The sequence below is a fragment of the Tympanuchus pallidicinctus genome, unplaced genomic scaffold (genome assembly GCF_026119805.1).
Source record: "Tympanuchus pallidicinctus isolate F22 unplaced genomic scaffold, pur_lepc_1.0 scaffold16, whole genome shotgun sequence".
NCBI classification, from domain to species: domain Eukaryota; kingdom Metazoa; phylum Chordata; class Aves; order Galliformes; family Phasianidae; genus Tympanuchus; species Tympanuchus pallidicinctus.
This window is the reverse complement of record NW_026294679.1, coordinates 17960785-17980511: the sequence shown is the minus strand read 5'-3', so window position 1 is coordinate 17980511 and position 19727 is coordinate 17960785. Positions and strand designations below refer to the sequence as shown.

Here is a 19727-nt window from a genome sequence, read left to right as displayed (position 1 = left end):
AAGGGCACCACGGAAACGGGAGGTGGGAATAGAGGCTAACGGCGCCCCCCTGCGTTGTGGTGGTTCTGGCGGAGGGCCGGCCCCGGCTCTCGCTTTTTCCTTTCTTCCTTTCTGTCCTTGCCAGCCACCGTCGGCAGCGCTGCGTGACGGGACGATGGCGGCGGCCGGGCGCGGCGGTGTCCTCTGGCAGCAAGCAGCAAGTTGGCTGCGGGCGGCGCGGGCCGCCGCTGCGGCGCCCTCAGGGGCACGGGCGGGTAAGGGGCGGCCGGGAGCGGGGGGCCGCGGCGGGACGGGCGGCTGCGGCGGGACGGGCGGCGTCCTTGAGGCCTGCGGGCTGTGAGGGCGCCGTGCCCTTCCCGGCCGGGCCTGCGCCCACTGCCCCGCTCCGTCTAGCTTCGGGTCTGACCAAGGATCAACTGCCCGGGCCATACCCAAGAACGGCGGAGGAGCGGGCGGCAGCCGCCAAGAAGTACAACATGAGAGTGGAGGACTACCAGCCCTACCCTGACGACGGCTTCGGGTGAGTTTGGGAGCCCCTGCCCCCTGCGGCCGGGGTCTGGCTGCAGCCTGCTGCACTCCTCACTGCTGCGTGCCTGTGGGCTTGGAAGGCATCGGGTGGGTATTGCAGTGGTGGGTGTGTTGGTGTAGGTGTGTGTTCAAAAAGATATATGTGCACGTGGATCCATATATAGATATGTATACGGATATATATTATGTGCCAAATGTGCCAATATTAATACAGATTTCTGGAAGCTGTGGGGTTTTGTCTGTTTCTCACAGGTATGGTGATTATCCCATGCTCCCTAATAAGTCCATACATGAGCGAGACCCCTGGTACCAGTGGGACCAGCCAGATGTGAGGCACAACTGGGGAGAGCCGGTGAGAACACCTGCAACAGCGTTCAGCATCAGTGCTGCTGTTACTGAATGGCATTACGTGGGCATCCTTACTGTGCTTGCTTTGTTATTCCCAGTTCAAACACATCCACAAGCACGGGGGTGTTACACACAGTGCAGGAACAGTCAGAAGTAAAGGCTGTGACCATCAGGAGAAACCTGCTCAAATAAAGCATCTGTGTCAACTTTCATTATGTTAAGCTCCTCAAGCTCCTGGTCAGGAGTAAGCACTTCTGTTAGTATGTGGCCTTTCTGTGAAGGACTGGAATCTAGCTGTTATTATTGAGTTGGTAGTTGACTTGAGCTCTTTTTACTAGAAGTAGAGTTTATATAAGTTTGTGATGTAATACATCATAGTATAAACATGCAAGAGCTTACTAGCATGTGTATCACAGAGTAGAGTTTAAAGTCTGCGTTGCAGTGTCTGTAGGAAGCACCACATAGAAAACCTTGTGGTGATTCTGTATTTTTATGCTGGTCAGCACTGAAGGCATGTATAGGTAATGCTGCCCTTAAGATGGGTAAGATTTTTAGTTGTAAGAACTGGCTCTTGTTACTACTTGAGGTGGCTTCCTACTGCCCTTACTCTTAAGGAGTAGCAGCAGGTGCTTTACCTACTTTGAGGAACCAGCTTCCAAATAGCAGGTGGTTGCTTCTTTGTTTGGAATACAGCTGCTAATTCTGTTCAGATGTGTGACTGATCTTTCATTAAAAAAAAGGGTCCCAGTTTCTACCATGACTTCTCAACTGTGCTGGGGAATAAATCTAAAGTGGAGTGATTATGCATATAAATAAACATTGCTCCTGTCTTATAATTAAGCATGATTGCCAGGTATGAACATAGGATGGAACTCGGAGCCTTGTTTTACTGTAAGCAATTATTGCCTCTGTGGCTTTATCTCCACTTATGTGGTGGAGATTAAAGGTAACTTCTAGCAGTTTTGTGATTGAGAATGTTGTAAATAGTTCTAGGTAAAAGCAGCTTGAGTACTGCTGGTAAATCTGTATCCTTCTTTGTTCTTGTTATTCTTTAGATGCACTGGGACTTTGACATGTATATTCGGAATCGTGTTGATACATCACCTACTACAGTTCCATGGCATACTATGCGCAACCACTTCCTGATTTTTTTGGGTACCATGCTGGTCATGTTTGCTCTTGGAGAGATCTATCCATCTTACAGGCCTGTGGTGAGTGATACTCTTGGGCAGAGGGAGGGAAAATAGCTGTGCTGCTTGTCACTGCTGATGGCCAAAAGAGTATTTTCTGCTGCAGTTGGGTGAGTGTGGATGTGAAACCCTGCTGGCAACAAGAGACACTTCATTCAACCTAAGTTACTCTGTTGGCTGGCTCAGTTGAGTTCAGAGGTTGTTTCACAATGAGCAGTTCTCATTTCCAGGGAACTAATTTTTAATTTTCTTACGGGATCCATCCTTTGGTCTAGGCTTTCTACTTCCTGTGTGCCCATGTGCATGAGAAATGCCTTTTTCCTCTTTTCTAGCCCCGTGTTTTTCATTCTCTCCAATGATTTGCATCATTTTGAATACTACTGATAAATGAGTCTGAACACAAACAAGCAAACAGTTCTTGCAATGCGTTATCCTCACACTGTGAGATGAACTGTTGGTTGATCAAATATTTCCCTGTTGAAAAGCTTGGGTTTTTGCAAAAAAACAACCCAACCTCTAATGTCTGAATTTCCTGATCTGATATTTCTACTGAAGCAGTTACACTGAAATTTAAGGAGTGGCTGACATGCCTTCTTTTTTAAGGGGGAAAGGTTAGGGGTCTTAGAGGAGACTGAGGGGGAAGTTGAATGAGATGTTTTCTCCTTACCTCCTAAGTTGCTTGTTTGAATGTGGTGTATTTGCTGCTGTTTTTGTCTTTGTAGGGACCGAAGCAGTATCCCTTCAATGATCTGTATCTGGAGAAAGGAGGGGACCCCAATAAAGAGCCACCAGTTGTGACGCACTACAAAATCTGAAAGCTGCTGGAAGTGCTTTTTATCCTGCACTAGCTCTGCTGGGGCTGGCATCTTCTTCAGTTTTCACTGCAACATAAGTTAATGCTTGTTCTTCAACATTGAACCACTAACTGCAGTGAAATATATCAATTATACCTATTGTGCTAGTTGTCTTCTGTTGTTTTAAAAAGGTGAAGCAGTGGCCAATGGAATTAAATGTTATTTGCCATTTTTCTAGACAGGCTATGATTTGGGGCAAACTTCTGGCTTATAAATATTTTTGTAGAAAGTGTATTTGCTAAACCTGTTTATGTTGAAGATATTGCTTGTTACTAAGTGGCTTATTGGAGATACAGCTTGGAATTGAACATATAACATATAACTTGATGTGAAATGTCTGGTCTGGTAAGTGTAAGTGCCAGATTTTGGGAGTCTCATTCCATGCGAATAACTGTCCTTCCTCAGTGGGATTTGGCTTTGATCTTTTCCTGCTGTAGATGACTTTAGTGAAGCCTGCCAAAAAAAGGCTAGCAAACAAACCCAGCTCTGGCTTGGACTTCAGGTCTGAGAGCACAGGTGCTCAAGCTGTGTGCTACAGCTCAGGTAAGGGCCTCCTGTGGTGTTATTCCCTGTTTGATTGGGAAAGTTATGCATAGTTTAATTAAGCTCCTTTATTTTCTAGCTCCACCCTTTGCCATAAGCTTTTCCCTCTTTGCTAAAGGGGGCAATGCCTTCCACATAGGTGTGTGATAGAAGTTCCATTTCCCTGCTCTGCTGTCAGCACCCTGCTGTCATTCAGTTGTGTGCATTACGGGAAGCGGACATTTACAGGAAACGATTTGCAGTTACCAGTGTAAGAAAAGACCTCATAACGGCATTCTAAAGGGCAGTTTGGTCTCTGTGTCATTTCTGTAGGGATGTGTATGCAAGGAAATGAGGTGACCGAGTCCTAGGACACAGAAGTGTTTGTAAATAAGGCTGATCTCTTGGGCAGTGCTGAGCAATCCACGCGCTGCCTGGCTCCTGCTTTTAAGCTGGACACAACGGTGCTTTACCTCAGCGGGGTTTGAGTTTTTCGGGTAATTTTTTGAACTGCGGGGACCACAGGGAAACAACGTGTTGTGCACAGGAAGGCGCTCTTGGGGACGCTGAGCGGTAGGCGCCGCACCGCGCCCCAACTCTGCCCGCACTCCACCTGCGACCGAGCCGCGGGGAGGCGCCGCTGGCGCGTGCGCAGTACAGCGGGCGGGGCGCGTTCCTCGGAGGCGGCGCCTTTTGGGCTCCCGGCGGCCACCGTCGTAGGGCTCAGCTGCGGGACCGAGCGGCGGGACGGCCGGCAGCCGGTAAGGGCCGCGGCCTCTCCTCCCCCTCCCTCCTCGTCCCTCCTCACCCCCACCCTGGCCGGCACCGAGCGGCCGCTTCTGCTCCGCACCGCTCGGCCCCGGGAACCGCCCGCGGGCCGACGTCGCGGCCTCCGAGCCAGCCTTCTCCGCCGCTCGGGTCGGCGTTACCGCGGCTCCGTCGCCGTCCCTCTCTCCCGGCGGCACGGCGCGCGTGACCGCTGGGTGAGCCGGGCCGGCCCCGTGCCCTCGGAGTGGCTCTGCGCCCGGCGGCCTCCGCCGCCCCGGTACGTGTGCGCGCGCCGTGCGCAGAGCGTGCCTGGCGATAGTTGGAGCGTGCTCTCAGCGTGACAAGTTTCTTTAGGCGTGTGGCTGGAGCGCACGAAACTCAGAAGTTTCTTTCCGTGTCGCGATGGTGTCGGGGAGGAATGCCGAGCCCTGCCCTACTGCGACCCCGCCTCGGCAGCGCCGGCGATTAGCCGCGATTAAGTGCCTGTGCCGCCTGTAATCTGGGTCTATAATAAGCACTATAATAATCTGGAAGAGCTGTAGGCTGCGATGCCGGAGAGCTGCGGAAAGGAAGGAGCGGTGCGAGGGCTTGGGATTGATCCTGGGGTGTGGGGCGTCACGCAGTTTGCATCTCAGCTCCTGTGCCGTGGCCCTATGGCTTCTGTCGGTTCCGGGGGGCTGCTTTGCTGCCAGGTGACCTTGGCTGAGTGCTGTGTTCTGCTGTGTGCTTGGTTACAGTGGGTCGGGCTGGCAGCTTCCTTCGTGGGCTGTGCAGGAGGGCAGCATCACCGGGAGCTGTTGAAAGGAGCGGGATGCCCGGGGGCGAGGGGGTGTGGTGTCACTATCCCTGGAAGTGTTTAAGAACCGTGGAGGCGTGGCACTGAGGGGTATGGTTAGTGGGCACGGTGGTGGTGATGGGATGGTTGGACACAATGATTGTAGAGGTCTTTTCCAACCTTAATGATTTTATGAAGGGGGAATGGTTTGATGCCCAGTGGTGTGGGGGACTGGAGAAGTGAGTAGGGCCATACTGACAGTCCTGGGTGGGGAAGGAGAGAGGCCTTGCAGGAGTGGCGTCGGGGTTGGTTATTGTGGCAGCTCTGAGATTCAAACAGAAGATAGAAGGTCAGCTTGGTCTTTTACAAGTGTTTCAAGCTATTGTAGATAAGGAATTCTGCCCCTGTCAGCACCGCGTGTAATCCATCAGTGGTATTAGAGCATGTGCTCCTACCCGTGCCCTCCATTTCCCAGCAGTGAGCGGTGCCCGGCAGGGCCGGGTTTGGCTTTGCAGGCGTTGTTACCATTTAAGGACACTGCAGGAAAGCAAGGCTGGGAGAGGCTTTGGGGGAGCACTGCTTCTGTTCTGCTGCTGCCACTTGGGCTGAGATCCGCTGATGCATTGTGTCTGTAATCGGATGTTCCTCTGGAGGAGTGGGAGGTGGAATTGTCATGGCTAATTAATTAAAGGTCGTAAGAAAAGCATGAGCTTTCTCAGAAGTCTTAGGTGCTATTTTGGGAGATGACAGCAGGTGGCAATCTCTCCTTAAAAATTGTGCTGTGGAAGAGTCCGCTACTTGTGAGTTTTTCTCAGACAACCACAAGAGGTTGCTAAAGAGCCTTTTCTTTCTTTAAGGATCGTGGAAGACTCAAGTCAGGGCTTCTTACCTTATGGACTTAGAGCCCAGGGATTTAAGGAAGTGTTGCTGCATTGGTATTGCTGCAATGGAGCTGAAATAGTAGAATTTGCTTTAGGGCGTGATACTGTGATCTTCTGGCTTCCCGTGTGTCTTCTGTGGGCCCTCGAATCTGTTGGCCCTGCTGCTGCTTTGCCTTGATGGCTGGGGACATAGAAGCTGTCCAGTTCCTGTTGTCTAATGTTCCTGCAGTTGTCCTGTTGATGTTCAGCCAATTTATTAGGCAAGCCACTTGTTTGCTTTCCTGTATCTGAGTGAGTTAGCATGGGCAAGATGTTTTACCTTCCAGTTTTGTTCTAACAGAATTTTGTGAAAAGAGAACAAGAATGCTGACTTTCTTATGCAAAATGTTTAGTGTTTTACTGATAAGAAGAGCTGGGCAATCAGTCCATAAGGTTTTTATGGTTTTGTGAGTTTGTCTTTGAGTTTGCCTGTTAAATACAGATTGTGGCAGCCATCCCTGCAGCCTATCCAGCACAGAGGGTAAGCAGAGGGAGGAAGCCTGTAACATTCACCTAGCCAGGAGTTTGGTGGTTATACTCTTTATTGTTTTACTTACCAGGAAGAGGGAGTCTCTTGGCCATAATGTAATAACGTTAATGGGTCAGCAGGAGGTTGTCATTTCAAAGTAAAGCAGTGAGGCTTGTGTGTGCATCTGGCTCCTGCAGTTGATGGAGCTCAAGCAGAGGAGAGTGAGGCAGGGAGGGGACTGATAGGAAACACGCCGGCTGTCTGACACCCCTGTTCTGATGGAGAAAGGATGTTTTTGCATTAGGCCCTTGCTAGCAGATTCCTGAGGCTCCTTCTGGAGATGTTTTCATTCCTCACTGCTGAAAAGGGGAGCAGGCCAGGACAGTATTTCTCTGTGACTGTGCTCCCTAAAAAATGAATGCTAAAAAGCATTCAAACAGCATGTCTTGGCATGACATGAGGAAGTGGGAATATGTCCTTACCCTTCTGACTGGCGACAGAGAATAAGCTGAGGCTGGAGTTACTAGACATGAGGTCTGAGTCCTAGAAATGCTGCTGACCAAATGTCTCTGCATGGGGATACTGTCAGTTGGAGGCCGTCAAGATGATGGAAGACTTTTAAAACTTTTCTTAATATGCTTTGGCCCAGCAGTGGGCTGGGCACAGCAAGCTACCTTTATGAAGGAGACCAGGAAGAAGCGTCCGTGTTCTGGTCTATGGTCAAAATCTGTATGATTGACATTTGTTATCCTGCATCTGGACAGAGAGACCACGTGGGCTCGGGATGTGACTAAACTAACAGCCTGGCTAATGGTTATGTGCCTGAAAGGCCTGGAATTGATTGGTGCTGGCTGCTTTCTACCCAGTAGGAATGAGATCCTACCTGGAACAGCAGTTATATTTGTACTCAATGTTGCAGTCTCCTGACTGTGCACTGTTGATGTTTGTCTTTCAATTATTTTGCTACGTTACTGCCTAACTGTCTCTGCAGTGATGTTGGGAGGTTGTGTTGCCCTTGTATGGGTGTGTGTCTGTCTACTCAGTCTCAGTAAAAAGAATTATGGTCAGAGCTGGGCTTGAAACCCAGTGGATAATTCTGGGTCACTTCCTCTCTCCTTTCTGCTACCATTTACAAACTGAAGCAGAAGGTCAAATGATTTTTCCTTTGACTTCTCTGAGGTGTGAGAGCAAAGTACATTAATTAAATTGGCATGTGGTGGCGTTGCACTTTGTTTTCTGTTGCCACATCGCTTTGCTGTTTGGAATTTACCCTGTCCTTAGATTCCATCTGCTCCATTTTTTCCTATGTGTCCTGACACCAGCGTGTTCAGAGAGAGTAACTGGTGCTTTACAAATGCATTTAAATGAATTTCTGCAGCTGATTTAAACCAGCCTGGGCTGAAGACTTGAGTGCGTTGTTTAATTTGGATCCCCTCCCTTTCACTGAAATTCTCCTGTAACTGGAGTACATGAAAAAGAGACATGCACTAAGGAAACTCTGGGTTCAGACAGCAGGAATTGTGTTTTCATTAATTTGTACTAGTAAAACTGTACTAACTCAGGAAGCAGCAAATAATTACTCTCAGTAGAGAGAGAGCTTTTTTTCTTGATACCACTGTAAGGAGTATGCTTTGTTACTGTTGTGGTTATTTTCATGTTGGCTTTGTCTAGCTATTTAACTGCTGTGTGAAATTTCTTCTAGAGCCTAGAAAATGAAGCTAAAGGAAATTGAGAGAACTGCTGTAGAAGCTTGGAGTCCTGCAAACAACCACCCCATTTATCTAGCAACAGGTAAAGTTCTTCACGATTCAATAAACTCAGAGTATGAATCACAGAGAGACTTTAAGTAGAGCTGTACTGGTAAAAAGAAAAAAAACAAACAAAACAGACTTTCAGGAATTCCTACTTTAATTATCTCTTGAAATTATCTCTTAATATGCTGAAAACATTATCACTTTTTTTTTTTTTTTTAAGTGACATCCCTATGGAGGTTATTTTTTATGCCTGGCATTAACACCTTAAAGAGCAGTCATTTTTCAGAGGGTGAATACATTGCTTTTTTGATCTAGCTTCTAATTAAGTCTGTATAAACTCCAGTGCCTGCTTGCTATAAAAAAATTAAACAAAGTTACGTTGTATATCTGTGGAACTAATTCACCCTAATTGTGTTCACTTAAGCTCACTTTCAGTTTGTTGGTTTTCAGTCATTATCAAGTAGCTTGACAGCCAAAGAATAAAATTCTTCACTTGGTTTGGTTTACATTCAGTTTTCCATGCTTCTGCAAGAACCATCATTTACAATTTTTATAACCATATTATTTCCTGAAGCACAAAATCACCACGTTCACAGAGTTGGAAGTAGGTGAATTTAGCGTCCATGTGGATCTTACAGCTTGCGTTGTCTACCCAGTGTGGGAAGTAATCAGGCCTGTCTGCTGTCTGTCTGGGTTGTGCAGGGTTGACATATTGTCCTGCTTTTTTTTTTTTTTTTTTCTCAGAAGACTACAAAAGCCAACTAAAGTTTGGCTTTTGCCTTAAAAGCAGCATTACTGTTTTGGGGGTAGATTTTCTATTTTGAGTTTCTCTACTAAGACCAGAGTTTTGATTGGACCAAAGGCCTTGGCTTCAATCTGTTTTAGATCAGAAGCTGCAGTTTATTGTTTGTACTGCTTTTTTATGATCCCTTGGGCTCTTCTCTTGCCATAGGCAGTTACAAAGCATCCCTGTTGTAGCTGGGTAATTATTTGCATGGCAGTGTCTCATTAGGTGATGTTAAATCTATTTTTAACTTTTATTCCCTAAACTGGGGAGAAGGAAGCCATCACTGAGTGACTACTGTTTCTGTGTGGGTTGCAAGGAGTGCTTTGTTGGCTTAAGACTGGATAGCTTTTGTTGTAGGCAAGTATAGAACTTATGATCATGACTTCTGGTCGAAGTTGAGTAGTATACAGAAATATTTAAGAGCATAATTTTAGCTGGATCTGAAAAAGCAACTGTATTTGTAATTTCAATTACAACTTAATATCAGGAACTGTGGTAGTTTAGATAAGGTACATGAAGTATATCTATCTAAAAGAGAGGAAAATACTTGCATAGCAGTGATCTTCATGCCCAGAATTTCTTGAAGAGTTTTTAATTTCTTTTAAAGTCTCAGTTGTACTAGTTCCTGTTTCTGAGGTACTTGCATATGTCCTCTCCCTGAATAGGCACAGCACTGATGATGTGTTGACTACTAAGTTTACCAGTGCCTTGTTTATATATAGTGATCTTGAAAAAGTGTCAGTTCTAAATACTACCCTTGTACTTCTGCTAGGAACATCTGCCCAGCAACTGGATGCATCCTTCAGTACAAATGCCACCTTGGAAATATTTGAGGTTGACTTCAGGGATCCCTCTCTGGACATGAAGCAGAAAGGAACGCTTCCTGCCTCAAACAGGTATCGGTGTCTCATGCTATTGCCCAGTGGAACTGAAGAGGGGTTTTTCTGGTACAAAAAAGGAGAGAGGGGATTTGTTTTCAGGGTAGAAAGTGATCTTTTGAATCAGTTTATCTCTGTCATCAAGGACTAAATATTTTTGACTTCACACAAATCTCATTGGAGGTTTGGTAATGCAAAATGTCTTGACTTCCACCAAATACTGTAGCCTATGCTGACTTTATTTTCTTCTTTAGGTTTCATAAGCTGATCTGGGGTAACTTTGGAAATGGGTCCCCAGAATCCTCTGGAGTGATCATTGGTGGAGGGGAAAATGGTGTACTGACAATGTACAGTGCACACCGGATCTTGGCTTCAAAGAGTGATGCTGTGATTGGACAGACAGAGAAGCATTCAGGGCCTGTTCGAGCTCTTGACTTCAATCCTTTCCAGGTATGTCACATAAAGATACTTACAAACAAACGTGGGTTTGTTTTTTTTTCCCTTGTATGTACAGATTTATTAACTGTAGGAACAATAGTTAACCTGAAAGAGATGTGCTAGTTGTGCCACAAGATTGATTTGGAACTTTGATTAGGGCACCGCTCACAGCTTTGTTACTGGATTACACTGTGACCTTGATTCATTTTACTTCAAAACAAAACATCTTGTAATACCGTTACAAGCTGGACCATTACCCATCTGAAGGCAGGACTTTTTTTTTTTTTTTTCAATTAGTGCAATTAATAGTTCAATTAATGCAGTGGGGTTTTGATTACGCTTGAAGAGGCTGCAAAATAAGCAAAAACTGGACAGAACACGAGTTCTTGTGGCAGCACAAAGGCAAATTGATCTGTGAACACCAACCGTTTTGGGAAGCCTGCACTTTCTGATGCCTGGAGCAAAGGCTCAGCTAGCCAGAGGCAGTGGCTTCCAGACCTGTGTCAAAGTTTCATGATTAAAGGTATTCAAATGCAAATCTAGTTGCCTGTTAGACAAATTTTAAATAAGCTTCTATCGTGGCACAGCTGAAGACATAGAGGCCAGAAACATGCTCAGTTTATAATCTTAGAGGCATCTGTTAAATACAACTCTTATTTGGCTGTGGAAGTCTTGAGTTTTTTTGCTTATGCTTATTCTTAGGAAATCTGTCCTCTTTCCCCATAAGCAGGAAATTCAGATGACCTTTTTTTTCTGCAGAGCAATCTTCTGGCTTCTGGAGCCAATGATTCTGAAATTTTCATCTGGGACTTGAATAACTTCAGTGTGCCTATGACTCCAGGAACTAAATCACAGGTAAATGAGTTTTCCTCCAGGCAATAGCCCTGCAGTCGTATATCTCAGTAGGGAAGGCAAAACGTGTGACTGTATGGAATCATCTTAGTGTAGTTAGTCTGTGAAGGGAGAATAAGCTTGACCTTTGTCAGGGGAAAGATGAATCATAACTGATAGGCTTCATTTTGAGGGGGTGGAAAGAATGCTGTAAGGAAGGTGAGGTAGGCTAATAAATTGTGGAACAATGCACTTTGCATGGATGAGTAAGCTCTTTGTGAATTTGCATCGGGTACCTGACCAGGTTGTCTTAAGGTGCAGCTGGGGCATGTGTTTTGGATTAATGATGCTTTATTGTGCTTTCTCTGAGGAATCAATTTACTTCAGGCTTCATGTGAAGCTTTTCATATTCCATGAAGGCAAAATATACCCAGCGTGGTCAGTGAGCCATTTAATGCTTTTCAGCTGTTATTTCTAGATAATTTTTCCTGAGTTTGAAAGGGAATAAGCTGATTATGATCATGTTATTCAGGACAACCATAGTAAACTTGTCTAAAAGCAGGTTAGCTTTTTCTCCAATAAGCCTCGCATTTGTCTCCTTTCCTATCTATCTCCTGCATTGCAGGAGATACAGTAACATTGATTAGCCTTGAATGCTGTATCATTTTCCATCTCATTGCACTTCTGAAATGTTGCACAAGGTCATTTTTCCATTTATGTTTCTTATGGGAGTCAGAGTAAAAACATTAATATTCTCTCAGCTATAGTTCTCTCTAGTCTGCAGCCTGATCTTACATGTTTTGCAGGTTCTAGTTAGTCTAGTGTCAGATCCTGTGATTAGTGCTTCCTCAGCACAGAGATAATAGACCTATGGCCATTTCTATCTTTGCAGCCTCATGAAGATATCAGTGTGGTGTCTTGGAATCGGCAGGTGCAGCATATTCTGTCCTCCGCTCACCCCAGTGGCAAGGCAGTGGTTTGGGACCTCAGGAAGAATGAACCTATCATCAAAGTCAGTGACCACAGTAACAGAGTGAGTGAAGACTGATTCTGACTTGCTTATGACATGGCACCACAGCGAAGCAGTGGCACAGCTCTTGGGTTCAAGTACTTGTACCGTGGGAGCTGTTGTGACTTTTTCTTGGAGCTACAGCATCAAAGCACACTTCTCTCTCTCTTCCTAACAAACTGCAAAAACAAGTCTCTTACCTATTCCTGAAGTACACAGTGCCCTTGTTTTACATTTATGTTTATGTCTCATTTATGAGAAGCCTCCTTCATTTTTATCCTAGCTGTCTTCCTCAGTCAACTTTGACCTAGTCATCCAACTTCTATTGGTTAGGTTTTTTGGCTGTATAGAGAAAGTTGAAATTCTTGCTAGACTTGTATTGCTAGACTTGCTCTATGTCAAGCATTCTAGGCAAGTTACTTGCAGAAAGAAGTGGCTCTTGGCCATTTGTGCCATTGCCAGCTTGCGCTGCTGAATTTTCATCCTGTGCTGTTTTTGTCCCGAGATGCATTGCTCAGGAATGGCCTGGCACCCAGAAGTTGCAACCCAGCTAGTTCTTTCCTCTGAGGATGACCGCTTGCCAGTGATCCAAATATGGGACTTACGTTTTGCTACCTCACCTTTGAGCCAGCTGGAAGGACATACTAGGTGAGGGCCTGCTTGTCACGTTGCCTTTTCAAGGACCTCCATCTTTCAGAGGCCAGCATCTGCAAGACCGGCTTTGGAGCAGTGAGGCTATTTATTTTAGGTTGTTTTGTTTCACAGATGAGTCTGGTTGAAGCAGGTATGGAAACTTGTGTTTCTGAACTTAAACCAACATGCACCAGCACTTCTTATTGACAGAGTGAGAGAGAGGGCTGATTATGAAGTACCACTGATTTCTTTCCGGTCTGTTTTAGGGGGATTCTATCTGTTTCCTGGTGCCAGGCTGACCCTGAATTGCTGTTGAGTAGCGCCAAAGACAACCGGATCTTGTGCTGGAACCCCAGTACAGGGGAGGTACTTAACTATTATAAGTACACCTTGTCTTCTTCATACAAGCCTGTGTGCTATACTATGTGTTTGACCCCTTTTTTGTATTTGTGTGGAATGCCAATGTTGTTTCCTCCACTATGTCTTCTGCACTGTTCTTTTTTGGATAAAATGACGATGCTGTCCATATCCTGACTAAAAACAACAAGCAGAGATTTTCTCTGAAGTATCTGTGTCCAGAGGTCATGGACACAAATTTTGACTAAAACTTTATTTAAGCAAATCAAGTCTACTCTGCGTTCACACACACTGTTCACTATGTCCATTTGTTTCTTTCTCCAAGAGTACTAGAAGATGGGGGGAACTTAAATGGGAGCAAGGATCATTTTTTGTGGTCATTCAGAAGGGAACAATATAATTAAATATGCTTGCAAACTTTATTCAGAGCAGTGGTTTCACATGTAGTTTTTTACCTGTATCTCAGAATTAACATTTTTGAAAAAATTATGCTTCACGCTAAATTTAAGCATTTAAAGTAAATCTGTGTAAAAAATTCTCAACATGCTTCCTCACTCAGTGCTGAGTTTCTGGATAAAACTGAAATTTGAACTTTGAACAGAATTTGCTGGGTGGATCTTGGTGATAGTGCAGGGAAAGTACTTTTACAATACTGAACAAAGTACGCCTGCGAGCTTCAGAGTGGATTCACCTCATGGGACAACTTGATGTCTGACCACTTGCCATGGAGGCATGAAAAAAGGTTGCCTCTTTTGTAAAAGACATTACGTGTGCTGTTGCACTTTCATGGGTTTTGGAGCTCATTCCGTACAAGTAGCTGATGACTGGAAGAGAATCAGACTCTGAAATGTATAATTCTTACTGAAATCTTTTCCCTTTGTTTTAGAGGAAGAACTTAAAAAAGCATTTTTAGTGCAGCTGGCTTGTCTTTATGCGTCCATGTAGATTTGCAGAGTCTAAATTCAAGCTAAGGCATTAATGCAGCTTATTTTTAGGGTGCTTGTTTGACTTTGTGCCAACGATTAGAAAATTTTCAAATGATACCAGAACTGGGAGTTTTCAGTAATAAGGACAGGGCATTTACATAGATTGGCTGATCTGCTAATTTTAGGGGTAGCATTGGTTTCTTTGCTTTTTTTTTTTTTTTTGAGGGGGGGGAAGGGGGAAGGGATTTATTCTTTTAGAGCAGTCTGCATTTCAATATAAGTAAATGCAAGGTTTTATACCTGCAAACAGACAACACAAATAATCATCACACAGAACAAAACTGGGATTCTTTATGCTGGAAAGTTTTCTACCTGTGAGGCACAAAGCAGATACCTTCATTTTATGGACTTGGAGGTTTACACAGAATCACAGGGTTGGAAGGGACCTCAAGGATCATGAATCTCCAACCCCCTGCCACACGCAGGGCCACCAACCTCCATGTTTAATGCTAAACCAGGCTGCCCAGGGCCCCATCCAACCTGGCCTTGAACACCTCCAAGGACGGGGCATCCACATCCTCTCTGGGCAGCCTGTTCCAGAACCTCACCACTCTCTGGGTAAAGAGTTTCCCCCTGATGTCTGACCTAAATCTCCCCTCCCTCAACTTAAAACCATTTCCCCTCATCCTACACATATCAACCCTTTCAAAGAGTTGATTCCCCTCCCCTCTGTAGGCTCCCTTTAGGTACTGAAAGGCTCCAGTGAGGTCAAAGGTTGTGGTCAAGGTTGTGTTAGTGAGTTGCCCCAGGTAGGCAAGAAATCTATGAATGGGCCATTAATTGAATTTTGTATTTTTAATTGCTGGACCAGAGATTTGTTGGCTGTAATATCCTTTGTGGTTTGTCTGCAGCTATTGCAATCCTCGTTTCTCGTTCTACTTTTTTCTTCCATAAGTTTTTCTTTCTATAATTTCTGCCCACGTGTTCTTGCTCACTACACCTTCTTGCTTATTGACTTCTGGTTTTCTTGCATGGTTTTCTGATGTTCAATGGTTAACAGCAGTTGCAACAATGTTATTGTGCTCTGATACTTAGCAGAACAAAATCCAAAAGTAGCAAGTCAGTTGTGCTCTACAATTAGAATCCCATTGTTAACAGCATTCTGTTGTTTGGGCTAAGTGTGCTACAGTTCTGATCTTGCAAATGCATTCTTCAAGAAGCAAGAATAAAATACTTGTGTCACACTTTTATTCAATAGTGATATGTAAATTGAGAGTGGACTAGCAATTTGGGAAAAGCAAACTATGTTATATGCTTCAGTCTTCTCTGTTTCTGTGATAGGTGGTTTATGAGTTGCCCATTCGTAGTCAGTGGTGCTTTGATGTCCAATGGTGTCCTAGGAACCCTTCAGTCTTCTCTGCTGCCACTTTTGATGGATGGATTAACATTTACTCTGTTATGGGTGGGAACTTAGAAGCCCAGCAGAAGACACAGGCTGACAAGGTAAAGGACCCAGAAGTTAATACTACTGGTACCTCTGTAGTGTGGTGGTATGATTTGTTTGTATCTTTTAAGGTTTAGGGTAACCAATCTGTTAAATTTTAGCTGTTCTTTAGGAAATGGTCTTTCTTTGGAGTAAGCTTCCTTTCAAGTGGCTGAGTGACTTGAAAAATAAAACATGTAGATCTTGCCTGTGAACCTCTGGCAACCTTACCTTGCCAAGGTTTGTGTTGCTTTCTTTCAGACATTCTAGTCAGCTGCATTTTGGAGCTATGTCCTATGATCTAGTCAAGCTTATCCTTAGCAAACACCAAATCTATTCCAATAATTTTAAAAATAAAGAATGCTTGTAAACAGCATTGTATATATTCTCATCAACTTCCTGAATGTCAGAAATCCAGATCAGAGGTCAGTTTTGACATACTCTCATCTAGGCAGTAAAGTATGGAGAAATTATTTCGCTAGCTTTGTCAAAGTAGTATAAAAGCTTGAGAAAGTCTTTAAAACTAACTCATTTGAAAGAAACAGCAGTGAGCAATACAGGAAACAGACTGACAACTTTTGACCATGTTTTGTCACTGTCTTGCATAAAACAATTTTGCAACCTCTATTTTTTATGAGCTGGGTGCTACACTAAGCAGTATTTGTTGGGGAGTTTTGTCTTGCTAAGGAAAACTTAGAAAATTTCTGAAGGTGAAGCTTTGAGAATTAATTTTGAGGACTATTCGGTAATACCTTTTGTCCTACAAAGGGCTTGGCTGTATTTCAGAAAGATGTTCTGTCACTGTCTCTCTCCTTGCTGATGAAGAAAGTAATTAATTATTAGCAGTATTTTTTTTTTTTTTTTTTTTTTTTTTTTTTGGTGCTTAGTCCATTACAGAGAGAAATTGAATTATATCTTATCCTTTTCTCTGTCTGATTCTAGATCTCTTCCTCCTTCAACAACCTGGATCCATTTGGCACGGGACAGACCCTTCCTCCTTTGCAGGTGCCAGAGCAAGTAGCTCAAACCACCTTGATTCCACCATTAAAAAAGCCACCCAAGTGGATTCGCAGGCCTGTGGGTGTTTCATTTGCAGTAAGTAAATGGAGTATCCTTCACTGAAAATGCTCCTAGTGTCTTCTAGTGATGTAACCCCTTTCTTAAGCAAAACCTTTTGATCTTCCTGCTGCTAGTTGTCTTAATGTTTGTTTAAGGAACGGTGTGTTTTCCCATCTGGGTAAGCTCTTTTGCTCAACATTTGGATGTATTTCTAACAAGAAAGTGTCCTGGGGCAGAGAAAAGGAGACTAAGTAGAAGTTAACAGAGCTAAGAAAGACTCACAAATCCTGTCTTTGTAGGCTGTGATATGCATTTCTATTCTGTCTTTCTCCTCTCTATTCAGTATTTCATTTTTTCCCCCTTTTCCTCCTAAATCAAAACTCTTTATTCCCTCAGCCTATCTTGACTTGTTCTCTGTCTAGTACCTACTATTTGCATGATGGTTTTCATCATTGCAGCCTGCCTCTCAGAAAAGAACAAACAGTACTAAATGGTACTTCTTCCTTTGTGCCTCTCTGACGTTTTCAGTTAGCAGTGCCTGGCAACGCATACATGAGTGCCGTGCTTACCAGCAGGAATTACTGATCCTTCATCTGAAGGACTCCCTCTGTGTTCCTGCTGTACATGTACATGGAACTTTGGGTTCTTATTGGTCACAGCTTGGAGCTTGAGTCAGCCTTGCTAAATGAAGAGTTAAGTGAAGTTGTTAAATGTTGTAAAAATGCTTATTTTGTCTCTTTCTGTCTTTCTCAGTTTGGAGGAAAACTGATTACCTTTGGTCTTACCAAAGCTCCTGGGCAGCAAATGCAGCAGACTTACCCCCACCAAGTTTTCATCAGTCAAGTCACTACTGAAACTGAGTTTTTGCTTCGGTCCAGAGAACTGCAGATGGCTCTGCAGTCAGGAAACCTCCTTGATTACTGCAAGGGCAAGATCCAGACAGCCAAGTTGAAGTATGAGGAGAACCTGTGGAAATTCCTAAAGGTAGGATGCCACTGGTGAAGCACAGGGGTCAATTCTGTTATGTGTTTGTGTATGGGGAAATATCAGGACCTTTTCAATAGTACAGCATTTGCATAGTAAACTTGATCTCTGGAATGAATAAGGTGACCAGTTGCTGTCTTAAGTTGTGACAAGAGTCTCCATTGCAAGGATCACTGCAACCATGTAGCACTGGATGAGATATCTCAAACTGTCACTCTGAGGTTTTATAATCCAGCTTGCCTGCAGTCCTGTGGAACCGGGGACAGGCAAGATTCATCACTGCTATCTTAAACTACAAACCAAGCATCTTAATTCTGTTCAAAAGAATGTTCTGCATGACCATTCCTGCATCTGCAGGAACAGTTTCTAACTGTTTACAGGTATCTTGTCTATTTACAGATTGTTCAGTTTAGTAGTAGGACTAGCCTCAAAGAGTTACTGAAATAGCCAGATCTCCTTGCAAGGTATTAATCAGTCATTAAACCACACAGGTACCACGTGAGCTGGGCTATGTAGAGCCTGAGGGAATTTCTGAGTCTGTCTGAAATCCCTACTCAGAAAGCTTCTCTAACAACTAGTTTGTTACTTCTCCTGTTGAAGCCAACTAGGAGTTCATGCAACCGCACTTTCATTTTCATCCAAGCTCAGGTTGGTCCATTGTCTCTGTGCAGAGATAGTATCAGCAAATTCTGGGCCATCCAGGGAATTAACGGCCAAGTGCACTAAATGTGCACCTGCATAGACCTCATGCTTGGTTGCCACTTAGTTGTAACTTTATAACAAGCTTGAATGTTACCGCAAGCCTTTATTGTTACCACAATTTAAATTCTATAGGTTTTCCCACTGTGTACTGGGTGTACTTTCATAGTTATTTATCTGTAAACTGAGCTCCAGACTTTGTTGCTGCTAGAAGTAGCTAGCTATTGGCAGTATGTAGATGGGTAGGATTTTACACATTTTCTTGTCTTTTTCAATGTCCTTTGGGATTCAGGTGAACCTGGAGCAGGAATCTAGAACTAAACTCCTCAAGCTGCTGGGCTACAGCAAAGAAGACCTGCAAAAAAAGGTAAGGAGACTTTTGTTAGAGAGAGACCTTTACAGGGATAAAGCTTCTGCTCAAACATTATAGGATTCCTACTGGAAATGAATACTTGTCCTCATGGTACACAAAGGACCAAACTGTATGATATTTCAGTTGAAGGGCGCTTGAGGTATCCCTCAGACTGAAACCTGCTGCAGTGGGTAGGGAACGTAAGCAAGAGTTATTCTGTGGTTTCTTTTAGGACTGCATTAGGAATGCTGGATCAGCCCAGATTCATTCCTTCTGACCTGAAGCTGTACAAAGGCCTCCTTGTCCTGCATTGCACTCAGCAATTCTCTATTTAGATCTTAAATGGCAAAGCTGACCAAGCTGACATGTGTAATAAGTATAACTAAACCTCTACAGAGAGTCCTTATCCTCAGAGCTCAAAGATGAACTGCTTATCACAAAGAGTGCTTTCAAAGAGGGATGATGGAAAGAAAATCCAAAATGACCATTCATATCTTTTTTTTCTGATTGTGCTGGTCAACCGGACCTAAGTTTCCAGAGTTTCTATTGAAATGAATATGTAGACACTGGTAAGAGTATAGCAGTAGCTTTACTGGATCAGATAAAAATGGTCTTGAGCCCTATTATCTTACTGCCAGTTGATGGTCAAAGAGGTGTATAACAGCAGCACAGCTGTGAGAGCTTCTAGCATCAAGCTCTGCATCTCAGGGAGTTCCTCAGCCAGGAAAGTGGCAGATAAAGATATTACACTAGTTGTGGAACTGCAACAGCGTGGACAAGTGTCTGAAAAGGCTAAATAATGTCTGCCGTGTGGCCAGCCAGGAGTAGGGATCTATCTAGAACTTTTCACACTGATGAAAAGCCAAGGAATTTTGACTGTGCTGCTATCATGGTTAACCTTTACCTTGTGAATATCTGTTTCTTTTCTAGATCACTTCATGTTTGAGTAATGGAATCCCAGATAAACAGCCCCTTCTTGAGACAGATGATACAAATGCTGCACAGTCAGATCAGGTATGTTCTGTACATATTACCAGTCTGGGAGAAAAAGGGTAGAATGAACAGAAAGGTTTAATATCAACCATAAGTTGTTGGGCTCAAATGCAGGAATCACATAGGGCAGTTCACAGGCCTGTCAGACTCTCACAAGGTCAGACTAAGTG

The 19727-nt window shown here is 44.1% G+C and overlaps 2 protein-coding genes across 9 annotated transcripts in view; both read left to right on the top strand.

Annotated features, from left to right (window-relative positions):
• Positions 1-112: 112 nt before the first annotated feature.
• NDUFB8 (NADH:ubiquinone oxidoreductase subunit B8) lies at positions 113-3077 on the top strand. The gene is made up of 5 exons (XM_052678152.1): positions 113-254; positions 394-520; positions 781-880; positions 1932-2087; positions 2789-3077. Exons 1-5 carry the CDS (start codon positions 155-157, stop codon positions 2879-2881), a joined length of 576 nt encoding a protein of 191 aa, XP_052534112.1. The 5' UTR covers positions 113-154; the 3' UTR covers positions 2882-3077.
• Positions 3078-4093: 1016 nt separating this feature from the next.
• SEC31B (SEC31 homolog B, COPII coat complex component) overlaps positions 4094-19727 on the top strand; it is a 32452-nt gene continuing 16818 nt past the window's right edge. Inside the window, exons 1-13 of one of the 8 annotated variants that reach the window (XM_052678092.1) lie at positions 4094-4203; positions 8077-8165; positions 9688-9811; positions 10048-10243; positions 10991-11086; positions 11955-12095; positions 12577-12719; positions 12971-13070; positions 15329-15490; positions 16413-16565; positions 17283-17513; positions 18505-18579; positions 19495-19578. In XM_052678092.1, the coding sequence (XP_052534052.1) occupies positions 8087-8165; positions 9688-9811; positions 10048-10243; positions 10991-11086; positions 11955-12095; positions 12577-12719; positions 12971-13070; positions 15329-15490; positions 16413-16565; positions 17283-17513; positions 18505-18579; positions 19495-19578 (1584 nt within the window). In that variant the 5' untranslated portion in view covers positions 4094-4203; positions 8077-8086. Of the gene's footprint in view, positions 4204-4462; positions 4488-4593; positions 4789-7621; positions 7992-8076; positions 8166-9687; positions 9812-10047; positions 10244-10990; positions 11087-11954; positions 12096-12576; positions 12720-12970; positions 13071-15328; positions 15491-16412; positions 16566-17282; positions 17514-18504; positions 18580-19494; positions 19579-19727 lie in introns of those variants that run through there. The other 7 variants (XM_052678096.1, XM_052678094.1, XR_008205330.1 and 4 more) reach the window with 7 other exon arrangements.